Here is a 19,561-nt window from a genome sequence, read left to right as displayed (position 1 = left end):
CACTGGCTCCTCAGCATGAGAGACAGATGCCACCAACAACAGATGCAGAAATGCCCATCCCTGCTCTGGCAATCTGTGTGTCGATGTCATTTCTTGAGCTAAACTCTTAGTAGCATTAAAATACCGCAATGTAGATGAAGGTATTTATACCTTTTGGTGCAGCAAAAGAAAAAAAATAGAATAGAGACAGATCATTCCCATTCGATGTACAGGTTCAGCAAAAAGGAGGGACTCGCCCAAATTTGCAATTTAATGTTGGTTCATATACAGAAAATAAGGATATACAAAGGCCCATTTAAATATGAATTAACAATGGAAAGAACAATTCACTACAAATAATGTACTAAAAAAATATTTTTCCTATACAGTACTTTTATACTCTTAGAACTTTATACAAGTTACAGTCATCCATTCACTTCCACTTTCACATCTGTGATGCAAAGATGTGATATTAAGATCTGTCATCAGTCTGATACTAATTCAGTCTGAAGTTAACAGGAAATGCTAAGGAAAATTTACACCATTGAACCCTACTCTAAAAACATGTCATGGACTTAACAATGTCTGAAGTGTGGTTTAAGAAAGTGTTTAAAGATTTTACAGCATGTGTAGCGCCATCTTGTATCAGTACAGAACTTGATATCACTGGGTTGGTTGGTTGGTGTTACGTTTTTTGCTTGGTGTACTGAAATAGGGCAATCCACCTGTGCCCCTAATGCTTGGGTTTGTAGACCCACTTTGCAAATGACAGTTGTGTGGATAAGTGCGTCTTTGCGCCAGCTGCAGATGAAGAGGTAACAGAGAACAAAGGCAACAGCAAATAATCAGCAGTTTAGAGATATTTCAAACATGTGACACCAAAAGATTTATTTGTTTATTTACTGTAACTTGTGTTTACACTAAAAACTCATCTTTTAAAGTACCACATATTATATTTTGTTTTAATCCTATACAAAGGAAGAGCTTTACTGTTATTGCTATTACTCATATAGTAAGAAAGTTTTTTTTTTACTTTCCCTATTTCATTTGCCATGTATATGTGTAGCTGCTCTTTGAGAACCATGCATTAAACACATACATGCACAAAGCAAAACAATTGATGGAGTTGCACTGTGGTGCGCACAAAAATTTGATAATGGCAATGGAAACCTCTTGAAAATGAGAATGAACAGGTTATAGAAGAACAGGTACTCTTACTAATTTTATCTGCAGTGGCATGTAATTCAAATTTCAAGCTTCCAGGGTTTGACATAAAATAAAGACAAAATAAAGGCATGCCATGATAAATATATGAATGACTCAATAACCTCTAGCTATCAGTGACTTGGTATGCTTTTTTTTTTACCTAGTTGCAAACTAAGTAATGAAAACGCATCAGGAAGGAGAAGGAGCTTATTCATATTCTGACAGGATGGTGACGAACTAATTTGGTAAAAATAATAAGAGTAAAATACCATTTTACCAAATTCAATATTCAAAGTGAATTTGGTGTCTTCTTCCCCATCATATTCCTTTTTGTATTTTTCTCTGGCTTCATTAAGATTATATAACATTTGGGTATAAAGATGCAAATTAGCAGTCCAAAACTAGATGCAAGTATAGCAAATATTTCTACAGCAACACTGAACATCCCAGGGGAGCTGACATATGCTGGGATAAATGTAATCCATACTGCACAGAATATCAACATGCTGAAAGTGATAAACTTGGCTTCGTTGAAATTATCGGGTAGTTTTCGTGCTAAAAATGCAAAAATAAAACATAAAATAGCCAGAAGTCCTATATAACCAAGAACAGCCCAAAAGCCTACAGCCGAGCCTAGGGCACACTCTAAGATGATTTTATCTTTGAATTGTACCAAATTCTTAGATGGAAAAGGAGGAAAAGTTGTTAACCAGATGATACAAATGATAACTTGTATAACAGTGAATGCTGTAACACAGAGTCTCTGCTGTGTCTGCCCAAACCATTTTTTAACATTACTACCTGGACGTGTAGCTCTGAAAGCCATTAAAACAACTATTGTTTTTCCCAGAAGACAAGAGATACAGAGGACAAAGGTGATGCCAAATGCTACATGTCGGAGCATACAGGACCAATCAGAGGGCTGACCAATGAAGGTCAGAGAACACAGGAAGCACAGAATTAAGGAGAAGAGCAGCAGGAAGCTCAATTCAGAGTTGTTTGCCCTTACTATAGGAGATTTCCTATACTTGAAGAAAATGAGTATCACACCAATTGTCATGCATGCCCCAAATAAAGATGCTGCAGTGAGCAGTGCTCCCATAATTTCTTCATATGACAGAAACACTGCTTCCTTCTTTATACAGGAATCTCTTCTTTCATTTGACCAAAACTCAGGTAGACATCTCACACAGGTGACAGAATCTGGAAATTAATATTGATGCAGATGTTACAAGTTGTTAAATTTAATGAGCACAATTTCATATGTGTTTGCATTTAAAACATCCATGCAATATCCTACTGATGCTGTACAATTACAAGATGATAAACAATATGTTTATTAGGTTAAGCACACGGGTATACTGGTTTGTGATCAAGTAAGGATTAACAGATGTGATGTCTAGAGAGGAGACGCCATGCATCCCAGTTTGGATGGAGCAGCTCTCATTTCTAGAAGTCTTGCCAAATGTATTAATTCCCCCCAAAACCTGACTATCCAGAGTGTGGACCCAGAAGCAGAGTTGCAGTGTTTCACGCCTCTTTGCAGCTTCTCTCCTCCCATTATCCCCCAAAACCCCATCTCCTCAGAGACTGTGTCAGCTCCCAAACAGACAAAAAACAAACTAAAAACCGTCAAAAAACAACTTAAACATAAAAAAATCACAAAAAAGGGACAACACAATAATGCGCTTCTACACCAAAGAGTAAAACAATAAAATGTGGATTATTAAATATTAGGTCTCTCTCTTCCAAGTATTTTAGTCTCTTCGTACATTAATTAATAATTGATTAACAAATTGATTTACTCTTCCTTACAGAAACCTGGTTACAGCAGAATGATTACGTTGTTTAAATGAATCAACACCCCTGAGCCATAGTAACCATCAGGGCTGAGGGGTCGGTGTGGCAGCAGTTTTCCACACCAACTTATTAATCAACCAAAGACCAAGACAGACTTTTAATTCATTTGAAAGCCTGATGCTTAGCCTTGTTCAAAACTCAAAAACCAGTCTTATTTGTTATTATCTTCCTTTTTATCTGATTTACTGGTCAGATCAAATAAAATAATTATTGCTGGTGATTTTAACATCCATGTAAATGCTAAAAATGACAGACTCAACACAACATGTCTGAAACTAGCACCACTGAATGAACAATGGGCTGGGAGGTTCGTTCCTTGATCATTAATATGCAAATTCTCATGACCATTGATCAATCAATCAAATTTATTTATATAGCACATTTAATGTGCGAAGTACACCAAAGTGCTTTCCAGTAAAACCATGATACAGGTAAAAATCACAATATGAAATATAAATTACAGATATAAAATATAAAATAATTACATAATCTAAATGCAGAGCCAGATGTAAATTATCCTAATTAGCCTCGAATGCCTCGGTTAACACCAGGCTAAGCAAAGAAACCCTCCCTCTCCTCAGCCACCTCCTTCAGCTTGTCCGGAAAAACACCAAGGTGTTCCCAGGCCAGCCGAGAGATATAATCTCTCCAGCGAGTCCTGGGTCTGCCCCAACACTTGGCTACGCCTAGAAATTCTGTCTATAAAAATTACAAACAGAATCTGTGACAAAAGCAGCCCTGGCGGAGCCCATCACCCATCTGAAATGAAACCAACTTTTTGCCGGCTATGCGGACCAATCTCTTGCAACGGTTGAATAAGGATTGAATGGCATGTAGCAATGGGAGAGATACCCCATACTCCCTAAGCACCTCCCACAGGACACTCCGAGGGACACTGTCGAATGCCTTCTCCAAATACACAAAACACACATGGGACTGGTTGGGCAAACTCCCATGCACCCTCAAGTATCCTCGAGAGGATACTTGAGAGTATCCTCTCGTTCCATGACAGGACGAAAACCGTACTGTTTCTCCTGTATCTGAGGTGCAGCTAACGGATGGACTCTCCTTTCCAGCACCCTGGCATAGACTTTCCCAGGGAGGCTGAGGAGTGTGATCCCCCTGTAATTGGAACACACCAATTGTTCCAATTACCCCCTTCTTAAAGATGGGAACCACCATCCGGTCTTCCAATCCAGAGGTACCGCACAACATTGAAGAGTTGTGTCAGCCAAGACAGCCTTACAAAATCCAGAGCATTCAGGAACTCAGGGCAATTTTCTCAGTCGAAGTTAGCAGTGCTACACCCGCACTATGCACAGTGCAGGTAGAGTACCACTTTCCCCTTCTGAGTCGCCTGACGGTTTGCCAAAATCTCTTTGAGGCAGTCCAAAAGTCTTTTTCCGTGCAGTGACGAGTCCCGAGCCATGTTCTACTTGGCCTGTCCGTACCTATCAGCTGCCTCTGAAGTCCCACAGGCTAACCAAGCCCGATAGGACTCCTTCTTCAGCCTGGTGGCTCCTTCACCTCTGGTGTCCACGATTTGGTTCAGGGGTTACCAGCATGACATTCACCAACCACCTTGCAGCCGCAGCTCAGTGTAGTGACTTTGGTAATGGAGGTGCTGAATATGGTCTATTTGGACTCAATGTCCACAGATTCCCTCAGAATGCTGTTGAAGCTCTGCCGGAGGTGTGCATTGAAGATCTCGTGGACTGGGGCCTCTGCCAGGCGTTCCCAGTGCACACTCACTATATGTTTAGGTCTGTCCAGCATCCTCCACCTGATCCAACTCACCACCAGGTGGTGATCAGTTGACAGCTCAGCCCGTCTCTTTACCTGAGTGTCCAGAACATATGGCCGCAGGTCTGGTAATACGATTATAAAATCAATCATTGACTTCCAGCCTAGAGCTTTCTGGTGCCACGTGCACTTATGAACACTTGTGTTCGAACATGGTGTTTGTTATGGTCAAACTGTGGTTTGCACAGAAGTCCTCCCAGTTATGCCCCCCGAGTCTCAATGTCATTGCCCACATGAGCCCCCCCCCCCCCCCCCAAGAGGGACTCCAAAGGGCTGGGTACTTTGAACTGCCACTTGGCACATAAGCATAGATGACGGTCAGGACCCGTTCCATGACCCGAAGGCGCAGGAGTAAACCCTCTTGTCCACTGGGAGAAACCCCAATGTACAGGCAACAAGCCAAGGTGACACTATGGATACCCACCCCAGCCTGCCGCCTCTCACCAGGGGCAGCTCCAGACTGAGAAACTGAGAGTCCAGCCCCTCTCCGGATCCGCCAGAGCCTCCACTCCTGGCCGCCACCCAGCACACAATACACCCAACCCCTACCCCATCTCCTGCAGGTGGTGGCCTGCAGGGCGGTGGGCCCATGTCCCCTTCAGTAACTTCAGTAATTACTTCCCATTTGCACATAGAAGTCCTACCATTAATAATGCATCAGTCTTAAATATGATCAACCCATCTCTAATAATCAGCTATGTACCACAGGCCTTCAAGCTGCCAATAGTTAAACCATTACTTGGAAAGACATCTCTTGACCCTGCTGTCTTAGCTAATTATAGGCCAATCTCCTACCTTTGTTTCTTTTCAAAAAATCTTGAAAGAGTAGTTATCAAACAGCTAACTGATCATCTACAGAGGAATGGCTTATTTGAAGAGTTTCAGTCAGGATTCAGTGCTCATCACAGTACAGAAACAGAAAGCTTTAATGAAGGTTACAAATTATCTTCTTATGGCCTCAGACAATGCATTCATCTCTGTGTTTGTCCGGTTAGACCTCAGTGCAATGTTTGATAATGTAGACCATAATATTCTATTAGAACGATTAGAGTGTGCTGTAGACATTACAGGTACTGAATTGCAGTGGTTTGTATCATATCTATCAAGTAAACGGAGAGTCCTCTTCACACAGTAAGATCAATTATGGAGTTCCACATGGTTCCAATTGTGTTTACATTACACATGCTTCCATTAGGAGGTATCATCAGAAGGCATAGCATACATTTTCACCGCTATGCAGATGACACCCAACTTTATCTATCCATGAAGCCAGATACCAATTAGTTTAACCGGAAGGGATGTCTTAAAGACAAAGACCTGGATGACCTCTAATTTTCTACTTCTAAATTCAAATAAAACTGAGGTTATTGCACTGCCCTGAAAATCAAAGACATATGGTATCTAACCAGATTCTTGCTCTGGATGGCATTACCTTGGCCTCCAGTAACACGGTGAGGAAACATGAAGTCAAATATTAAACAAATATGTAGGACTGCTTTTTACCATTTGCTCAATATCCCTAAAATTAGAAATATCTTATCTCAGAGTGACACTAAAAAACTAGTGCATGCATTTATTACATCTACGCTGGAGTATTTTTAATTGGTTTGTCATTAGGATGTCCTAAAAACTCCCTGAAAAGCCTCCACTTAATCCAAAATACTGCAGCAAGGTTATGGACAGGAACTAGAAAGAGAGTGCATATTTCTCCAATATTGGCTTCCCTTCCCTGTTAAATCCAGAATTGAATTTAAAATAGGGCTTCTCACTTTTAAGCTCTTGAATACTCAGGTCGCATCTTATCTTAATGACCATATCACCCTAGTAGAGCACTTCACTCTTGGACTGCAAACTTACTTGTGGTTTCTGGAGTATTTAAAAGTAGAATGGGAGCCAGAGTCTTTGGTTTTCAGGCTTCTTTTTCTACTTTTGAACCAGCTTCCAACAACAACAACAGCCTCAAGGCAACAGTTGTTGCGATTTAGAGCTGTATGACTAAAATTGAATTAAATTAAATTGAGCATCCATCAGTGTTTGTGATTGTGACATACTTTTCATTTAAATTTTACAAGGAGTTATAATAGATTTTCTATACTTTCCAGATATTATTCCAAATGTTATTTAGTGTTTAATATTTAGCCTCAGTGGTGTTATCAGATAGAGAAAAACATTTATTGAGTATTAATCACCATTAATTGTATTAACTCTAAGTTTAGAACAAAGGTTTGTGGTAAATATTACACTCACACTCACACACATAACGGAGAGGCAGTCCCACACTATCTCCCTAAAGCACAGACTACACTGGCTACATTCTTAAAGGGCAATGCCTGTAACACTCATCAACACTGCTCATATTGCCTTCATATTAAATTATGTTTTGAATAATAATTAAAAAGAAAAAGATTTCACATCAATATGCAGTCCGCAAGTAGAGGGGCCGCAAGTTTGAGAACCCTGGTCTAGAGGCTGTTAAGCCTGTCAATTATATCAGCTACCTATGACAGAGAGTCTGTAGAACAACATGTGTTACTGTTCCAAATAAACTCATAAACAGAATAACCGACTGTCTCTGTCTTCTGTTGGAAAGACACTACAATATAAATAAAAAAGACCTGATGAAATTTGGCACAGACTATATCTTTATATTTCTATTTTGACTTGTAAGTTGTGCATGTTATTGTGCGTCTCTGTGTGTAAAATAAATTATTATTTCTATTATTATTATTAGCAACAACAAGACTAAATACAACGTCTTGAATAAACCTGTTCTTTTTTTCCATGTAAACTTTTATCTAATTCTTTTTATCAATTCTACTTCATGACCGAGACATGGATAAGCAGCAGAAAATGAATGGATGATTTCTTCTTCACCATATTGGTTACTAGTTTCATGTATTTTAAATTATGAGTATATATGTGAAAAAATGCACATATAGTTCTATGCAGCTCTGTAAAAATCCAAAACCGTCAACTGAAACAATGCCCAACCTAAATCTGTCTCCTTACTGTTGAAATGTTATGATTCTGTGACTATTAGTTAAATAGTTTTACTTAGTTTGAGAAGGAAATCTATATGCATATTATGTCTGCATAAAAACAAACATCACGATTATTAAATAGTTCTCGTATGACCGTCCTACATGGTTAACTTTGCTTTGTAATGCACCAAAGTTAAAATCCAATGTCACCATACCTGTAACATTGGTGATCTCTCCCTCTGCACATCTTATACAGTCATAGCAGCAAACAGGCCTTCCTTTCTGGAGAACCTTGCGTGTTCCTGGGGGACATTTCTCACTGCAAACTGACACAGGAACCTGCATGATCAAGAAAATTAAACTGCATATGGACTTTAAGAAAAAAAAATGAAGTTCTCAGTCAAAGAATTTCTTAATTTTGAAAGATCAAAACCAAAATACTGTAAAACAAATTAAATACATATTTATAAATTGAAAAAAATAAAACAAAAAAACCCAAAATTGTATGAATGTGTACCTGCTTTGAGTTTCTTGCCCAAATTAAAGCCTTGTTTTGCAAATTTAGCTGTTTTTCTGGAGCCAATGATGTATCATAAAGACCAACTGTGACAAACTCCACGATGCCGTTTTTTCTTGGCTGCCAGTTTATAATTTCATACTTTGCTGCTGGATCTCCATTCTCATTAAAGTAAACCTCATCTCTTTCCTTTGTTGTGATGTGAATCTTCCGTATGTGTTGCAAAACCTAAGATTACATGCCAAAACTCAGTTACTTGCAATAGAGATATCTTGCACACCTAATGGTCAAAGATTATGAAAGACAAAATATTTTTTTAATTATGACAACAATGTTCTTGCTAATGTGATTTAATCTTTTAAGTTGGTGTAAAGCTCACCGTGAATGGGTCTAGCTGCACATTTTTGTTACATGTTTTATTACAGCTGAGGCAATTGTGAAGTGCATGGGCCACTGCATACACTGCTTTATATACATTATTAAAGATAGGCATGAGAGACATATCAGTGTAGCTGTTTTGAACTCCAGTCATGTCTTCATGTCCAGTACACTCTCTCTGAATGTCTGCTGATGATTTCAACTCCTTGAACTTACAACTAAATAGTGTCTCCCAGAACTCAATAAAGAGTTCATTATTAGATGAATTCAGTGGCTTAACATCCAGTATGAACTCTCTCAGGCCAGTGACATGTGCTTTAGGAATGGAAAGACCTATGGCACCATTCAGTATGTGATGTATATCCATTTTTGCTGTTTGTGAATCAAATATCCATGACTCAGTGCCTACCCACTGGTACCCAGACAAGTTATGGGATGAAAACTCATGTAGCAGCACATCCAGATCCGCATGGGAAAGGAATGCAACAATTACCCTGGAGGTTGAAGCCTTTATAATTTCAATTATCTTTTGTATTTTCACATAGGGATCTGTCCTAAAAAAAGATACAGAATACTCCAGACAGATGCCCAGCTGCTGTGCAGTTTCTGTGAAGGTGGCCATGCCATTATTTCCATAATCATTATTGGTTCGAATAGCTCCAACCCAAGTCCATCCAAAATGCTTGACCAAATGGGCCAGGGCTCTGCTCTGGTAGTAGTCACTGGGTATTGTTCTGAGGAAGGATGGGTACTTGGTTTTGTCACTGAGACAAGCACATGTGGCAAAGTGACTGATCTAAGAAAATAAAAATATTTTTTTAAACGTTATATATATCTTTATATATATAAAAAATGTATAAAGAAAGGAGTCTACCCACCACTGGCAGAACAAATGGTCCAATAACAGTAGCTACTGCAATGGTTGGAGAAGAAGAGGTCTCTCCTATTATCGCCTGCACATGTGCAGGTCTGGTACATGGTGCCTTCGAGGGTACAGACACAATTTCATTTCCATTAGCCAAAGCTAGTGTAACTCCTACACTTCTGGCCACAGATCCACAAGTATCATAGATTGTATAGCCCAGAGAGATTCCAGGCAGTAGGTCTGTACTATTATTAATCTCCTCAATTGCAAAAAGCATAGCCTGTGCAAATTGGAAATCTCTGAAATTTAAACTTGAGACATTTATGAATAATTGGAATTGCATCACATTTTCCCTTAAAACTTGAATTTCTTAAAAATGACTGCATTAAATTCATTTCTTATCATTTACCTGGTACATTGTAGTGGCATTGGTTTGTGTGTGTAGTTGTCCATTCTGTCTTCCCAGCTGCTGTGAAAAGAGAACATCCCCCCTAATATAAAATCCCCATCTTTTGATAGGACTGGGTTCCCAGAATCACCTCTCTGCGTGCACACTGGGTCCTCAGCTTGAGAAAAAGAAGCCATTAATAATAATTGGAGAAGTGCCCACCCCTGCTCTGGCCACCTGTGTGAGGATGCCAAGTCTAGAGCTAAACCACTTAATGCCATTATAAATGCCTTCATGTAAATGAAAGACTTGCACTGATATTTATACCTTCTGGTGCAACCTAAGATGTAAAAACAGAAGAGAGATGATGTATTCTCAGGTTGAGGAAGAGGAGGAACATGTCCAATTATACAATTTTATGGAGGTTACTTTTTGTAAAAGAAGGAAATGCAGTTTAGGTGTGTAGGTATGTAATATGTAGTTATAATACAAAAAGTGATTCACTATGAATAAATATGCACTGAAAAATTATGAAATTATAGTGGTTTCTTCCTACAGTAAGTTACAAAAAAGTTGTTATTATTACTTTCTTAGAAAACACCTACTTTTTTATTAATTCAATTAAAATAATTGAGCTGCCTACTTTATTTACTTCACTTTATATTGTATTTTCAGGCTGCTCTGAGAGCTTTGTGTAAGTCACATTCACCCATTCACTAACCCACATTCATATTAGTGATGCACTAATGCAATATTATATATCAATCTTAAAACAACTGTATTTCTCACAGTTGGGCAACTGATGGGTCAGATTGATTCACTTTGATGTTTTTCTGTGTTTTCTACAATAAAGATTACCAGCAGTCTACCAGTTGCTGGAAGGATAGAAGCTAATACTAAAAAAATCGACAGTTTGGAGGTATTTCAGGCTGTCAGTATCAACAATTTCACTTTTTCTTTATAGTAATTTGTGTTTACAGTGGTTCCCTCTCCAACTGCAACACCTAGCTACCAATTTGATTTTCTTCACTTCACCTGTCTTTTGTCTGTGTGAGGAAGTAAAATCACAATGAAACAGTATAAATTTAGCAATAAAGATTCACACTCTTAGTTGCAATGAAACACTTAAAAATAAAAATTACAAAAATGTAATTTTAACGATTGCTTTTTAAAAAAATGTTTCTAATCTACTTGTGTTTATAAAGTGTAACAGCAACTGCAATATTTTATATCATTACAAAACAGCATAGTACCTTATTCCACATCTTAGTTGTATTTCACACATAATGATAAAACAACACTGTTAATGACATTTAACCAGAAAGAAAAAATATAATTCTTGTGTTTAATCCAGGCTAACTTTCTAAAGCACCAAATTCTGCTGCATCCATTTTTCTGTTTTCTCTTTTCTTCTTTCTTTTCCAACAATGCCTAGCACCCTCTTTTAGTCATTTGGAAAATTGTGGTCCTACACCTACCCTACCCTACCTACTACTACCTACTAGTACCTACTAGCGTAATATAATACATTATAATAATATACAACATAATGTTTTATAGTATTTCTAATTAAACTGGTTACACAATGAAAATTGTTTACATAGTCACATTACTATTTTTTTTTAACACATACTGTTTTGAATGTGAATAAATCATAAAGCAACAATCTGTTACATTAAAAAAAAATAAAAGAAAAAAGCATCAAAGGACTTGAAAGTGTGCATAAGACAACTAAACTGCGTGCTGACAGAATTATTTCCATGGTAATGAAAAACTCAAGACAACACAACATCTAACCAAATTAAGAAAGCTCTCGAGTAGGTTGGTACATTATTATTAGTGTCTAGGGACAGGACTTAAGAACAGATAACCAGAAGTCCAGTTCCTTGGAACTGTTAAGTCTGCTTGACTCTCAATCCCGTTTATTGATTCCACTTGTACTTGTGCTACAGTGAGCTAATTTAAATTTGTGCTCCAGAGAAGGAAAATAGCAGCACAGTCTACAGTATGGATATGTACATTACTTTTATTTTTATCATACAAAAAGATGAGAGCACAACAGTAATGTGCAAATACAATTTTGACTCTTTGCTAGCACCTGCACAGTGAGCATCATAATGCTAAGCTTGCCAAGAACCAAGTGACGATAAAGCTGAGTGAATGGAAATCCGAGCCCAGCTCCCAGACCTGGAACTTTAACAGGTAACAAACGTAGTGATAGGCAGTTTCTACTGCTTCATTTTTATACAGTAGATAACTCCGCTAGGGTGGCAAAAGTACAGGCATTTTGTAATTCAGTAGAAGTACAGATAGTTTGAAAAATACCTAAGTAAAAGCAGAAGTACTGATTCAACTTCTTTACTCAAGTAAAAGTGAAAAAGTACACACTCTAAAATTTACTTAAAGTAAAAAAGTAAAAAGTTGCCCTTTGGAGGACGTTTCTACCAGCTATTTTTGTACAAAGCTAACTGAATCTTATGCTATCATCACCCTTTTTAACTGAGTAGTCAGAATAATCAAATCCACAGTAATCTGTCATCTGAAGTCAAATAAATAAAAAAAAACTGGAATCTACTCTTGTTGGGTTCAGTTAGGATTGTGAGGAGACTGGCAGTGGTAATGCAACTTAGAGAAGAAAACCTCCACTTAAAATGAGACACTGACAACGACTTAAAGGAAAAAAGTGATTTGAGTGTATTAAAACATTTAAATTGCCCAAAAAACATAGACATGAACAAAACATTTAAATCATTTCAAACATGTAGTTCACCTTAGTGATTTGACTTTCAAGATGCTCAATACCATCACTTTAAGTGTCCATAAGTATTTTGGGTACGCTTTCCATTTCAGGTGAGTGCACTTAATATTCACTATTTGGTAAATGCTCAAAGTTATTTTGATTGTCTTTAGTCACAGTTCTGCTTTCTGATGCATAAGTTTTTGTTAAGCGGTATCAAATCTGACCAATTACTGTAGAAAACATGGACAACACAACAGCTCCCCCAAAATGAAGCCAAATTGGGCTGCTGTCTGCTCCTTGCTATCTAAAATATAACCGGGCACTCAAAGGTGTGTGCCTTTTTTCACGTCATGCTGTGCGCATGTTATTGTTTATAGTGATGGGATTTCCGGCTCTTTTTAGAGATCCGGCTCTTTCGGCTCGGCCCACTAAAAAGAGCCGGCTCTTTCGGCTCCGAACCGGCTCTTCAGGTTGTTTTGTTGCTTTAATTAATTTATCATTAACAATAATATAAAATTATGCAGAAAAGGAATTACTAATGTAAAAAAAAGTGGTTTTATTTATATATGCTTATATATGGCCTACTACTTGATTCTGAGTTTGTACGTACTTCTGAGTTTTTACGTGTTTTGGAGTTTGTACGTGCTTTGTCTCTAAGGGCCACCGTAAATATACTTTATTTATTCACTCCACATAAATTGTAATAAATAAATCATATAATACAAAAAACAACTATTTACATTTTAAACTTTTAACTATTTAAATTTTCAGCTTTTTCCTTTTAAACAAATTTAACATGAAACAACACAAAACACTGCAAACCACAACACAATTAAATATAAATTAAAATATTAAAACAAAAAGAAGATGCACATTCTCTGTCATATGGGCCTGCATGATTTCTGAATCCTTTATCATCTGTACCTGAAAATATTGGATGATTACTATACCTTTCTAATGTGACGTTGTTGTCCCTCGCTCTCTTTCTCTCTGGCTCTGTTCCTGTGCTACTGCAAGTGTAACTAACGCCCCTCCCCCTTCTGCCCAGCGCAAAGTACAGGCCGCGCGTGCGGCGTTTAGCGGAAAAAAAGGCGAGAGAGAGGGTGAGAGAAAGAAAAAAAAAACCCTCACGGCTCCCAATAAGGAGCCGGATCGCGTCGTTCACTTCAAAGATCCGACTCTTAAGAGCCATTTCGTTCTCGCACGACCCATCACTAATTGTTTACATGAGATGAATTGTAGAATGGCAAATAGAGACAAAATATTGTTACTGTTAATCTGACTATCTTCAGGTTTTACACGCTTACATATACACACGCAGTTACTGTCCCTCCATTTAGAAAGGCAGAGGCATCATGGTGTAATTATTTTATGTGTAGTTGTTTTTTTCCTGTGTAATAATATTCAACATTGCTATCAATACATTTTTCAAAAAATGCCTCTCTGTGCAACATGGACTTAAAAACATCAACAACTGTAGGATACTGTTTGCCCGTGATTTAGACAGATGGGACAAATCGTGGCAGGATCATCCTGATATTATTTGTATCCCACTGTAACTTTACTGTATAAAGACTTAACATCTCCAAAATGTCAGGAGTAGTTAGTTATTACAACAAGTGTTCGTGAATTAAAAATCAAGAATGTGGGACACTGTTTGTCCGTGATTTAAACAGCCCAGCGCTGCTCCTGATGCAGGGAAAACCAATTAACCAGGGGAGACCTACCTTGGCACTTGTGCAGGTGAAGCCAAAGGGAAGATATGCTGCACAATATTTTCTTGTCTTTGGCTTAGAATGAAGTTGGTTTGGAAACATATTCAGCGATGCTTCATCTCCTGCTTTGCGTTTGTGTGGGCGCCCCGTGCTAGCAGTGTCCAAGCGTTTGTTTGTTTGTTTTCTCCTTTTTCATACACCCCCCCCCCGCAATGGCTCGGGCAGGCCCCACACTTTGGGAAGCTCTGCTCTACAGTATCTCTGAGTGAAGTTACTTCTTTTTCTTTTTGCTCCCTGTGAAATACAGCTGCTGTACATTTAGCTACCAGACACACAGTGCAACAAGCCGAAGACAAACAGAAATGCGCATTTGAAATTACCTGCTACTTTTTGCTCCTCTCACTGCTCTTTTGAAGCGCTAGTTGAATGCAACTGCACCCTATGGACGTCTGCAAAGGTTCCAGTGTTGCACCCAAAAAACACAAAACAAACAAAAAAAACACTAATCCACTTTAACCTCTGACTATTCCACAAGATTTTACCTCTTTCATCTATATTTGTTCAACAAGTCCTGGTGATTAATACAAAAATAAGACTCTCTTTTGTCTTTGACTGTTTAGGCTCAAATTGCTTAGATGTTTGCAGGCTTGCACTGACCTAAAATCATATGCCTTTAACCAAATGTAATGAAAATGTTTTAAAAAAGAAATTACACATATTTGTTTGAAAACGTAGAGAGTAAAAGTAAAAGGTGGTCAAAAAAATAACTTTTACCTGAAAATTCCACTTAAGGACATCAATGAAATATTTTGTTACATCCCACCTCTGGCAATCCCTTCTAAGTTTCTGTGCTGGCTGGTCAGCTTCTATTTTTTTATGCATAAGCCATCATATAAAATTTAATAAAATGGAAAGCCTCTTTTAAAAAAAATGTTTTATGAGTTTTAACCTTAATCTAATTTTATGCACTTTGCATTAAGCAAAAATTAAATTATATGCAACAGTCTTTGACTTGAAGAAATTCTTTAACATTTAAACCTATTTTCTGCATATTCCAGCATATAAAATAAAATAATGTTTTGTGTTTACACTCACTCTTTCAAATAGATGCAAGTAAAACACAGCAGAAAATAAATAAAATCAAAGATTCAGCGGCACTAATCTATTTTCACCTGTTTAGTAGGAGTGGAACCGGTGAAGGTTTGCCCAGTGCCGCAGCAGTCGTGTCAGCGGGGGGAATCCGGGGGTTTCTCTGTTAATGTGAAATCCCCATGGCGGCTTGCTAGGCACTCAGATTTGAAGTTTAATTTTTTTGCTGTAGAATTATTTTTTTTTCTTCCCACGCAGAGTGTACAGCGGACGCTAATGTTTTTGTCACTTTTTATGGACAAAAATTTAATGTAATGTAGTAATATAAGTACGTCCACGCTTTAAATGCTGCATGGTCGTACTGTGTCCCGCACTCCATATTATCCATTGTTGATCTACACAGGGCGTCGCACGTGCTTATGTCATTGTCATGAGACAGTCTCACAAACAAAATCACGATGGTTTAGTATTGCAGCGTGCTTACGGGAAAGTAACAGTAATCTAATTACTTTTTTGCAATAGTAATCCCTTACATAAGTTATTACTTGAAAAAGTAATGAGATTACAGTAATGTGTTACATCCCCACATAAAATCTAGGTGATGAGGGTGGGGGACAGTAACAGTTGGATCCGGGTTGAAATGAAAAGAACACCAGGCAGAGGTAGGTAACACAAAATATATCTTTATTATAATCAATTACCTCAATAATCATATAAATAGTAACAACAAAAAGAGACAGCACCGCTGCTTTAATGATAAATCAGACAGGTCAACCCAAAGAGATAGTGACCACTTCAACAAAGAAGGCTTCAACAGAAAAAGACAGCAACGCTGCTATTAACAATAACCAGGCAGGCCAAACAAAATAATGGAGGCCGCTGTCACTTAAGGGAAACCACCGCTCAGTTAAGAACTACTCACAAAGAGCCATGCACAGTGGGGCTGGTCACACACAACAGGCCTTTTCCATACCTAGACCAGTATCACACACTGACCAGCACAGAGCAACTCCAACAGAAGCCTCTCCCACCTCCACACTGCTCTTCTCCAGCTTATATCACCTCTGAGGGTAATTGGTGGTAAATGAGGGCAGATGAGCAGCAGGTGTGTCCTAAAAGGAGAAGGCAGGGGCAGAGAGAGACAGGGGAGGGGCACTAAAGAAGGAGGAGGAGAGGGAGAGGACAACACCACGCCCACACACTCCCACAGCCTCACAGAATGTAACATTCCCCCCACCCTATATTTACACTATGCAAAACACAGAATAAACTCATCACTAAGCGCTGCGTGAGAGTGCATCAGCCACCAGATTTTCAGTCCCTTTCTTGTGCTGGATAACCAGATCATAATCCTGCACCAGCAATGCCCAGCGCATTAGTCGCTGGTTGTGGTTGTACATGCATTGGAGGAAAGTAAGGGGATTGTGATCTGTATACACCAGGCAACCTGCGGCTCCGGAGCCGCATGCGGCTCTTTAGCCTCCTAGTTGCGGCTCCCTCTGGACTTGACAAAAATCGGAAGAAAAAAAAAAAAATGAAAGGTATTTCAAAACTCATTTTTATTCATACATGATTATTAGTTTACTTTTTTGCCTAGTTATCTTGGAGTTTGAGTTGATACTATCTAATTTTAAAAAAGCTATTTTTAATTTATAATTTTTCAACAAAAATACACGTCACATCAACGTCAACAGACCCCGCCTTTACCTGCTGGTGGATTTTAGAGTATGCTAACCCTGCAAAAGGCTAACCATGAAAAAATCGCAAAAAAGAAAAGTTTCGGAAGAAAATAGAGAGTTTAATTCAGCGTGGACATATTTATTTGCATTCACCGCCAACGACGCTGGCTTACCTGTGTGCTTGATATGTGGCGAGAGAATATCGAACAACAAAAAATATAACATTGAAAGACATTTTCAAAACAAGCACTTAGCATTCGCTGAAAAATACCCAACCGAAGATGAGCGAAAGAGAGCAATTTCAGAACTGCTGCGAAAAGCTGAAGAGAGCAAACTATCTTTCAAGAAGTGGATCAGCTCTCCACAGCCAACTAGCACTGCTAGTTGTGTGGCAGCTCTGGAGACTGTAAAGAGGGGGAAGCCGTTCACAGACGGAGAATATTTGAAAGAATCGTTCATAAAAATATCAGAGCATCTATTCTCCGACTTTAAAAACAAGGGGGAAATTGTTCAGAAAATTAGAGAAATGCCTCTCTCCGCAAAGACCGTCAGAGACAGGACCATTAAAATGGCGGAAAACATCAGCTGTAAGCAAATTGATGACATCAATTCAGCTCAAGCATTTTCAATTGCCTGCGATGAGTCAAGTGATGTAAACGATGTTGAACAGACAGCACTGTTATGCAGGTATGTCAACTGTGATGGACCTCAGGAAGAACTGATTGAACTCATACTGCTAAAGGGCCAAACACGAGGGCAGGACATTTGTGAGGCTGTTGTGAGTTGTCTAGAAGTGAAAGGAATAAACACCACTCACCTGGTGTCAGTGTCTACTGATGGGGCACCCAGTATGAGAGGAGCACAGAAGGGATTTGTGAATTTGCTTCAAAAGTCACTGGATCGAGAGCTGATGGCGTTTCACTGCATCCTCCACCAAGAAGCACTGTGCGCACAAACATTCCCCCCCCCCCCCCCCCCCCCGAATGTGTCGAAGTGATGAACCTTGTTATCAAGATAGTGAACAAAATAATTGCAAACGGGTTAAGCCACCGACAGTTTTGTTCATTGTTAGAAGAAGTCGACAACGCATATTCAGATCTCCTGCTGCACAACAAAGTCCGGTGGCTGTCCAGGGGAGAGGTGCTGAAACGCTTCGCTACCTGTCTGGAGCATGTGAAAACGTTCTTGGAAAGCAAAGGCCTCCGCTATCCTGAACTGGAAGAACCCGATTGGCTGGGTAAATTTTACTTCATGGTGGATATGACAAGTCACTTGAACACGCTGAATACAAAACTACAAGGAAAGGGAAGCACGGCCCTGCAGATGCTGGAGAATGTTTTGGCATTTGAGCGCAAAATGACAGTGTTCGCAAGAGATGCACAAAAACGTACGCTCTCTCACTTCCCCTCCCTAAGAGAGTTCAAAGAAGCGAACAATGAAATAAATTATGAATATTTCCACCGTGCCATCATTGCAATGCAAGCTGCATTTGGAGAACGATTCAGTGATTTCAGAAAGGAGAAACATACTCTCTCTTTCCCTGTCACACCGCTGGACATCGACCCATCTCCGCTGAACACAGTTGCATTCACCGGAGTATGTAAGTCTGATCTAGAAATTGAACTGGCCGACATAGCGGATAAAGATTTGTGGGTAAATAAGTTCAAAACACTGACGGCGGATCTTGAAGAAGTCGCCCGTCAGAAGGCTACGCTCGCTAAAGAGCACAAATGGAGTGATATGGAAAAACTCCCCCACCCCGACAAACTTGTTTTTGAAACATGGAGTGCCATTCCTGACACGTATATTAACATGAAAAAGTATGCATTTGGAGTATTGTCCATCTTTGGCTCAACATACTTATGTGAGCAAGTTTTCTCAAGCATGAATTTTATAAAGTCCAAACACCGCTCCCGCCTCAAAGATGAGAGCCTACAGTCCTGTATGAAGATCAAAGTCACATCTTACAGCCCCGACATAGGGAAGATCTGCAGCGAACTTCAGACACAGAAGTCACATTAAAATGGTAAGGACAATAGTATTTTACAAGCTATTATTTTTCAGAAAAAAAAATAAAATTTAGACTCCGAGCTGATGTAGATTTTTTGTATGTTCAGGTGCTTCAGTTGATTGCTGGCTGAGCAAAAAACCCGAAGAGGACGAGAGAACACTGACATGGACTTGTCAAAGACTCCTAATTTTCTTTTTCTTTTAAAAGCTGCTAAGTTTCAGCTAAATGTTTTATTTATATTAAAGTGGGCTAGTTTTTATTTTACTTTTACAAAAATATACGGCGGACTTAAATAGGCCTACAGTTAACAGTTTAATTTATTTCAAAGCAGGCATACAAATGCACATTGC

At 38.8% G+C, this 19,561-nt stretch overlaps 2 protein-coding genes across 2 annotated transcripts; one reads left to right on the top strand and one right to left on the bottom strand.

Moving 5' to 3' along the window:
* Positions 1–130: 130 nt before the first annotated feature.
* LOC146503379 (extracellular calcium-sensing receptor-like) lies at positions 131–9,900 on the bottom strand. The gene is made up of 5 exons (XM_085184080.1): positions 9,603–9,900; positions 8,726–9,520; positions 8,347–8,574; positions 8,045–8,168; positions 131–2,388 (listed from the first exon to the last, which is right to left on the bottom strand). Exons 1-5 carry the CDS (start codon positions 9,864–9,866, stop codon positions 1,475–1,477), a joined length of 2,325 nt encoding a protein of 774 aa, XP_085040206.1. The 5' UTR covers positions 9,867–9,900; the 3' UTR covers positions 131–1,474.
* Positions 9,901–18,196: 8,296 nt separating this feature from the next.
* Positions 18,197–19,222, top strand: LOC146503378 (general transcription factor II-I repeat domain-containing protein 2A). Its single transcript, XM_085131126.1, has one exon. It carries the CDS (start codon positions 18,197–18,199, stop codon positions 19,220–19,222), a length of 1,026 nt encoding a protein of 341 aa, XP_084987252.1.
* The last annotated feature ends 339 nt before the right edge of the window (positions 19,223–19,561 follow it).

Source organism: Neolamprologus multifasciatus, chromosome 14, assembly GCF_963576455.1.
Source record: "Neolamprologus multifasciatus chromosome 14, fNeoMul1.2, whole genome shotgun sequence".
In the NCBI taxonomy this organism is placed as follows: Eukaryota; Metazoa; Chordata; class Actinopteri; order Cichliformes; family Cichlidae; genus Neolamprologus; species Neolamprologus multifasciatus.
The sequence above is the reverse complement of the archived record's forward strand: the minus strand, read 5'-3'. Positions and strand labels throughout refer to the sequence as shown.

Coding starts and splice junctions, on each gene's coding strand:
- LOC146503379 (XM_085184080.1), bottom strand. CDS start 9,866: ATGCTTTTTGCAATTGAGGAGATTAATAATAGTACAGACCTACTGCCT. Junction 8,169..8,346: donor GGGCAAGAAACTCAAAGCAG/GTACACATTCAT, acceptor TTGATCATGCAG/GTTCCTGTGTCAGTTTGCAG. Junction 2,389..8,044: donor AGAGATCACCAATGTTACAG/GTATGGTGACAT, acceptor ATTAATTTCCAG/ATTCTGTCACCTGTGTGAGA.
- LOC146503378 (XM_085131126.1), top strand. CDS start 18,197: ATGAACCTTGTTATCAAGATAGTGAACAAAATAATTGCAAACGGGTTA.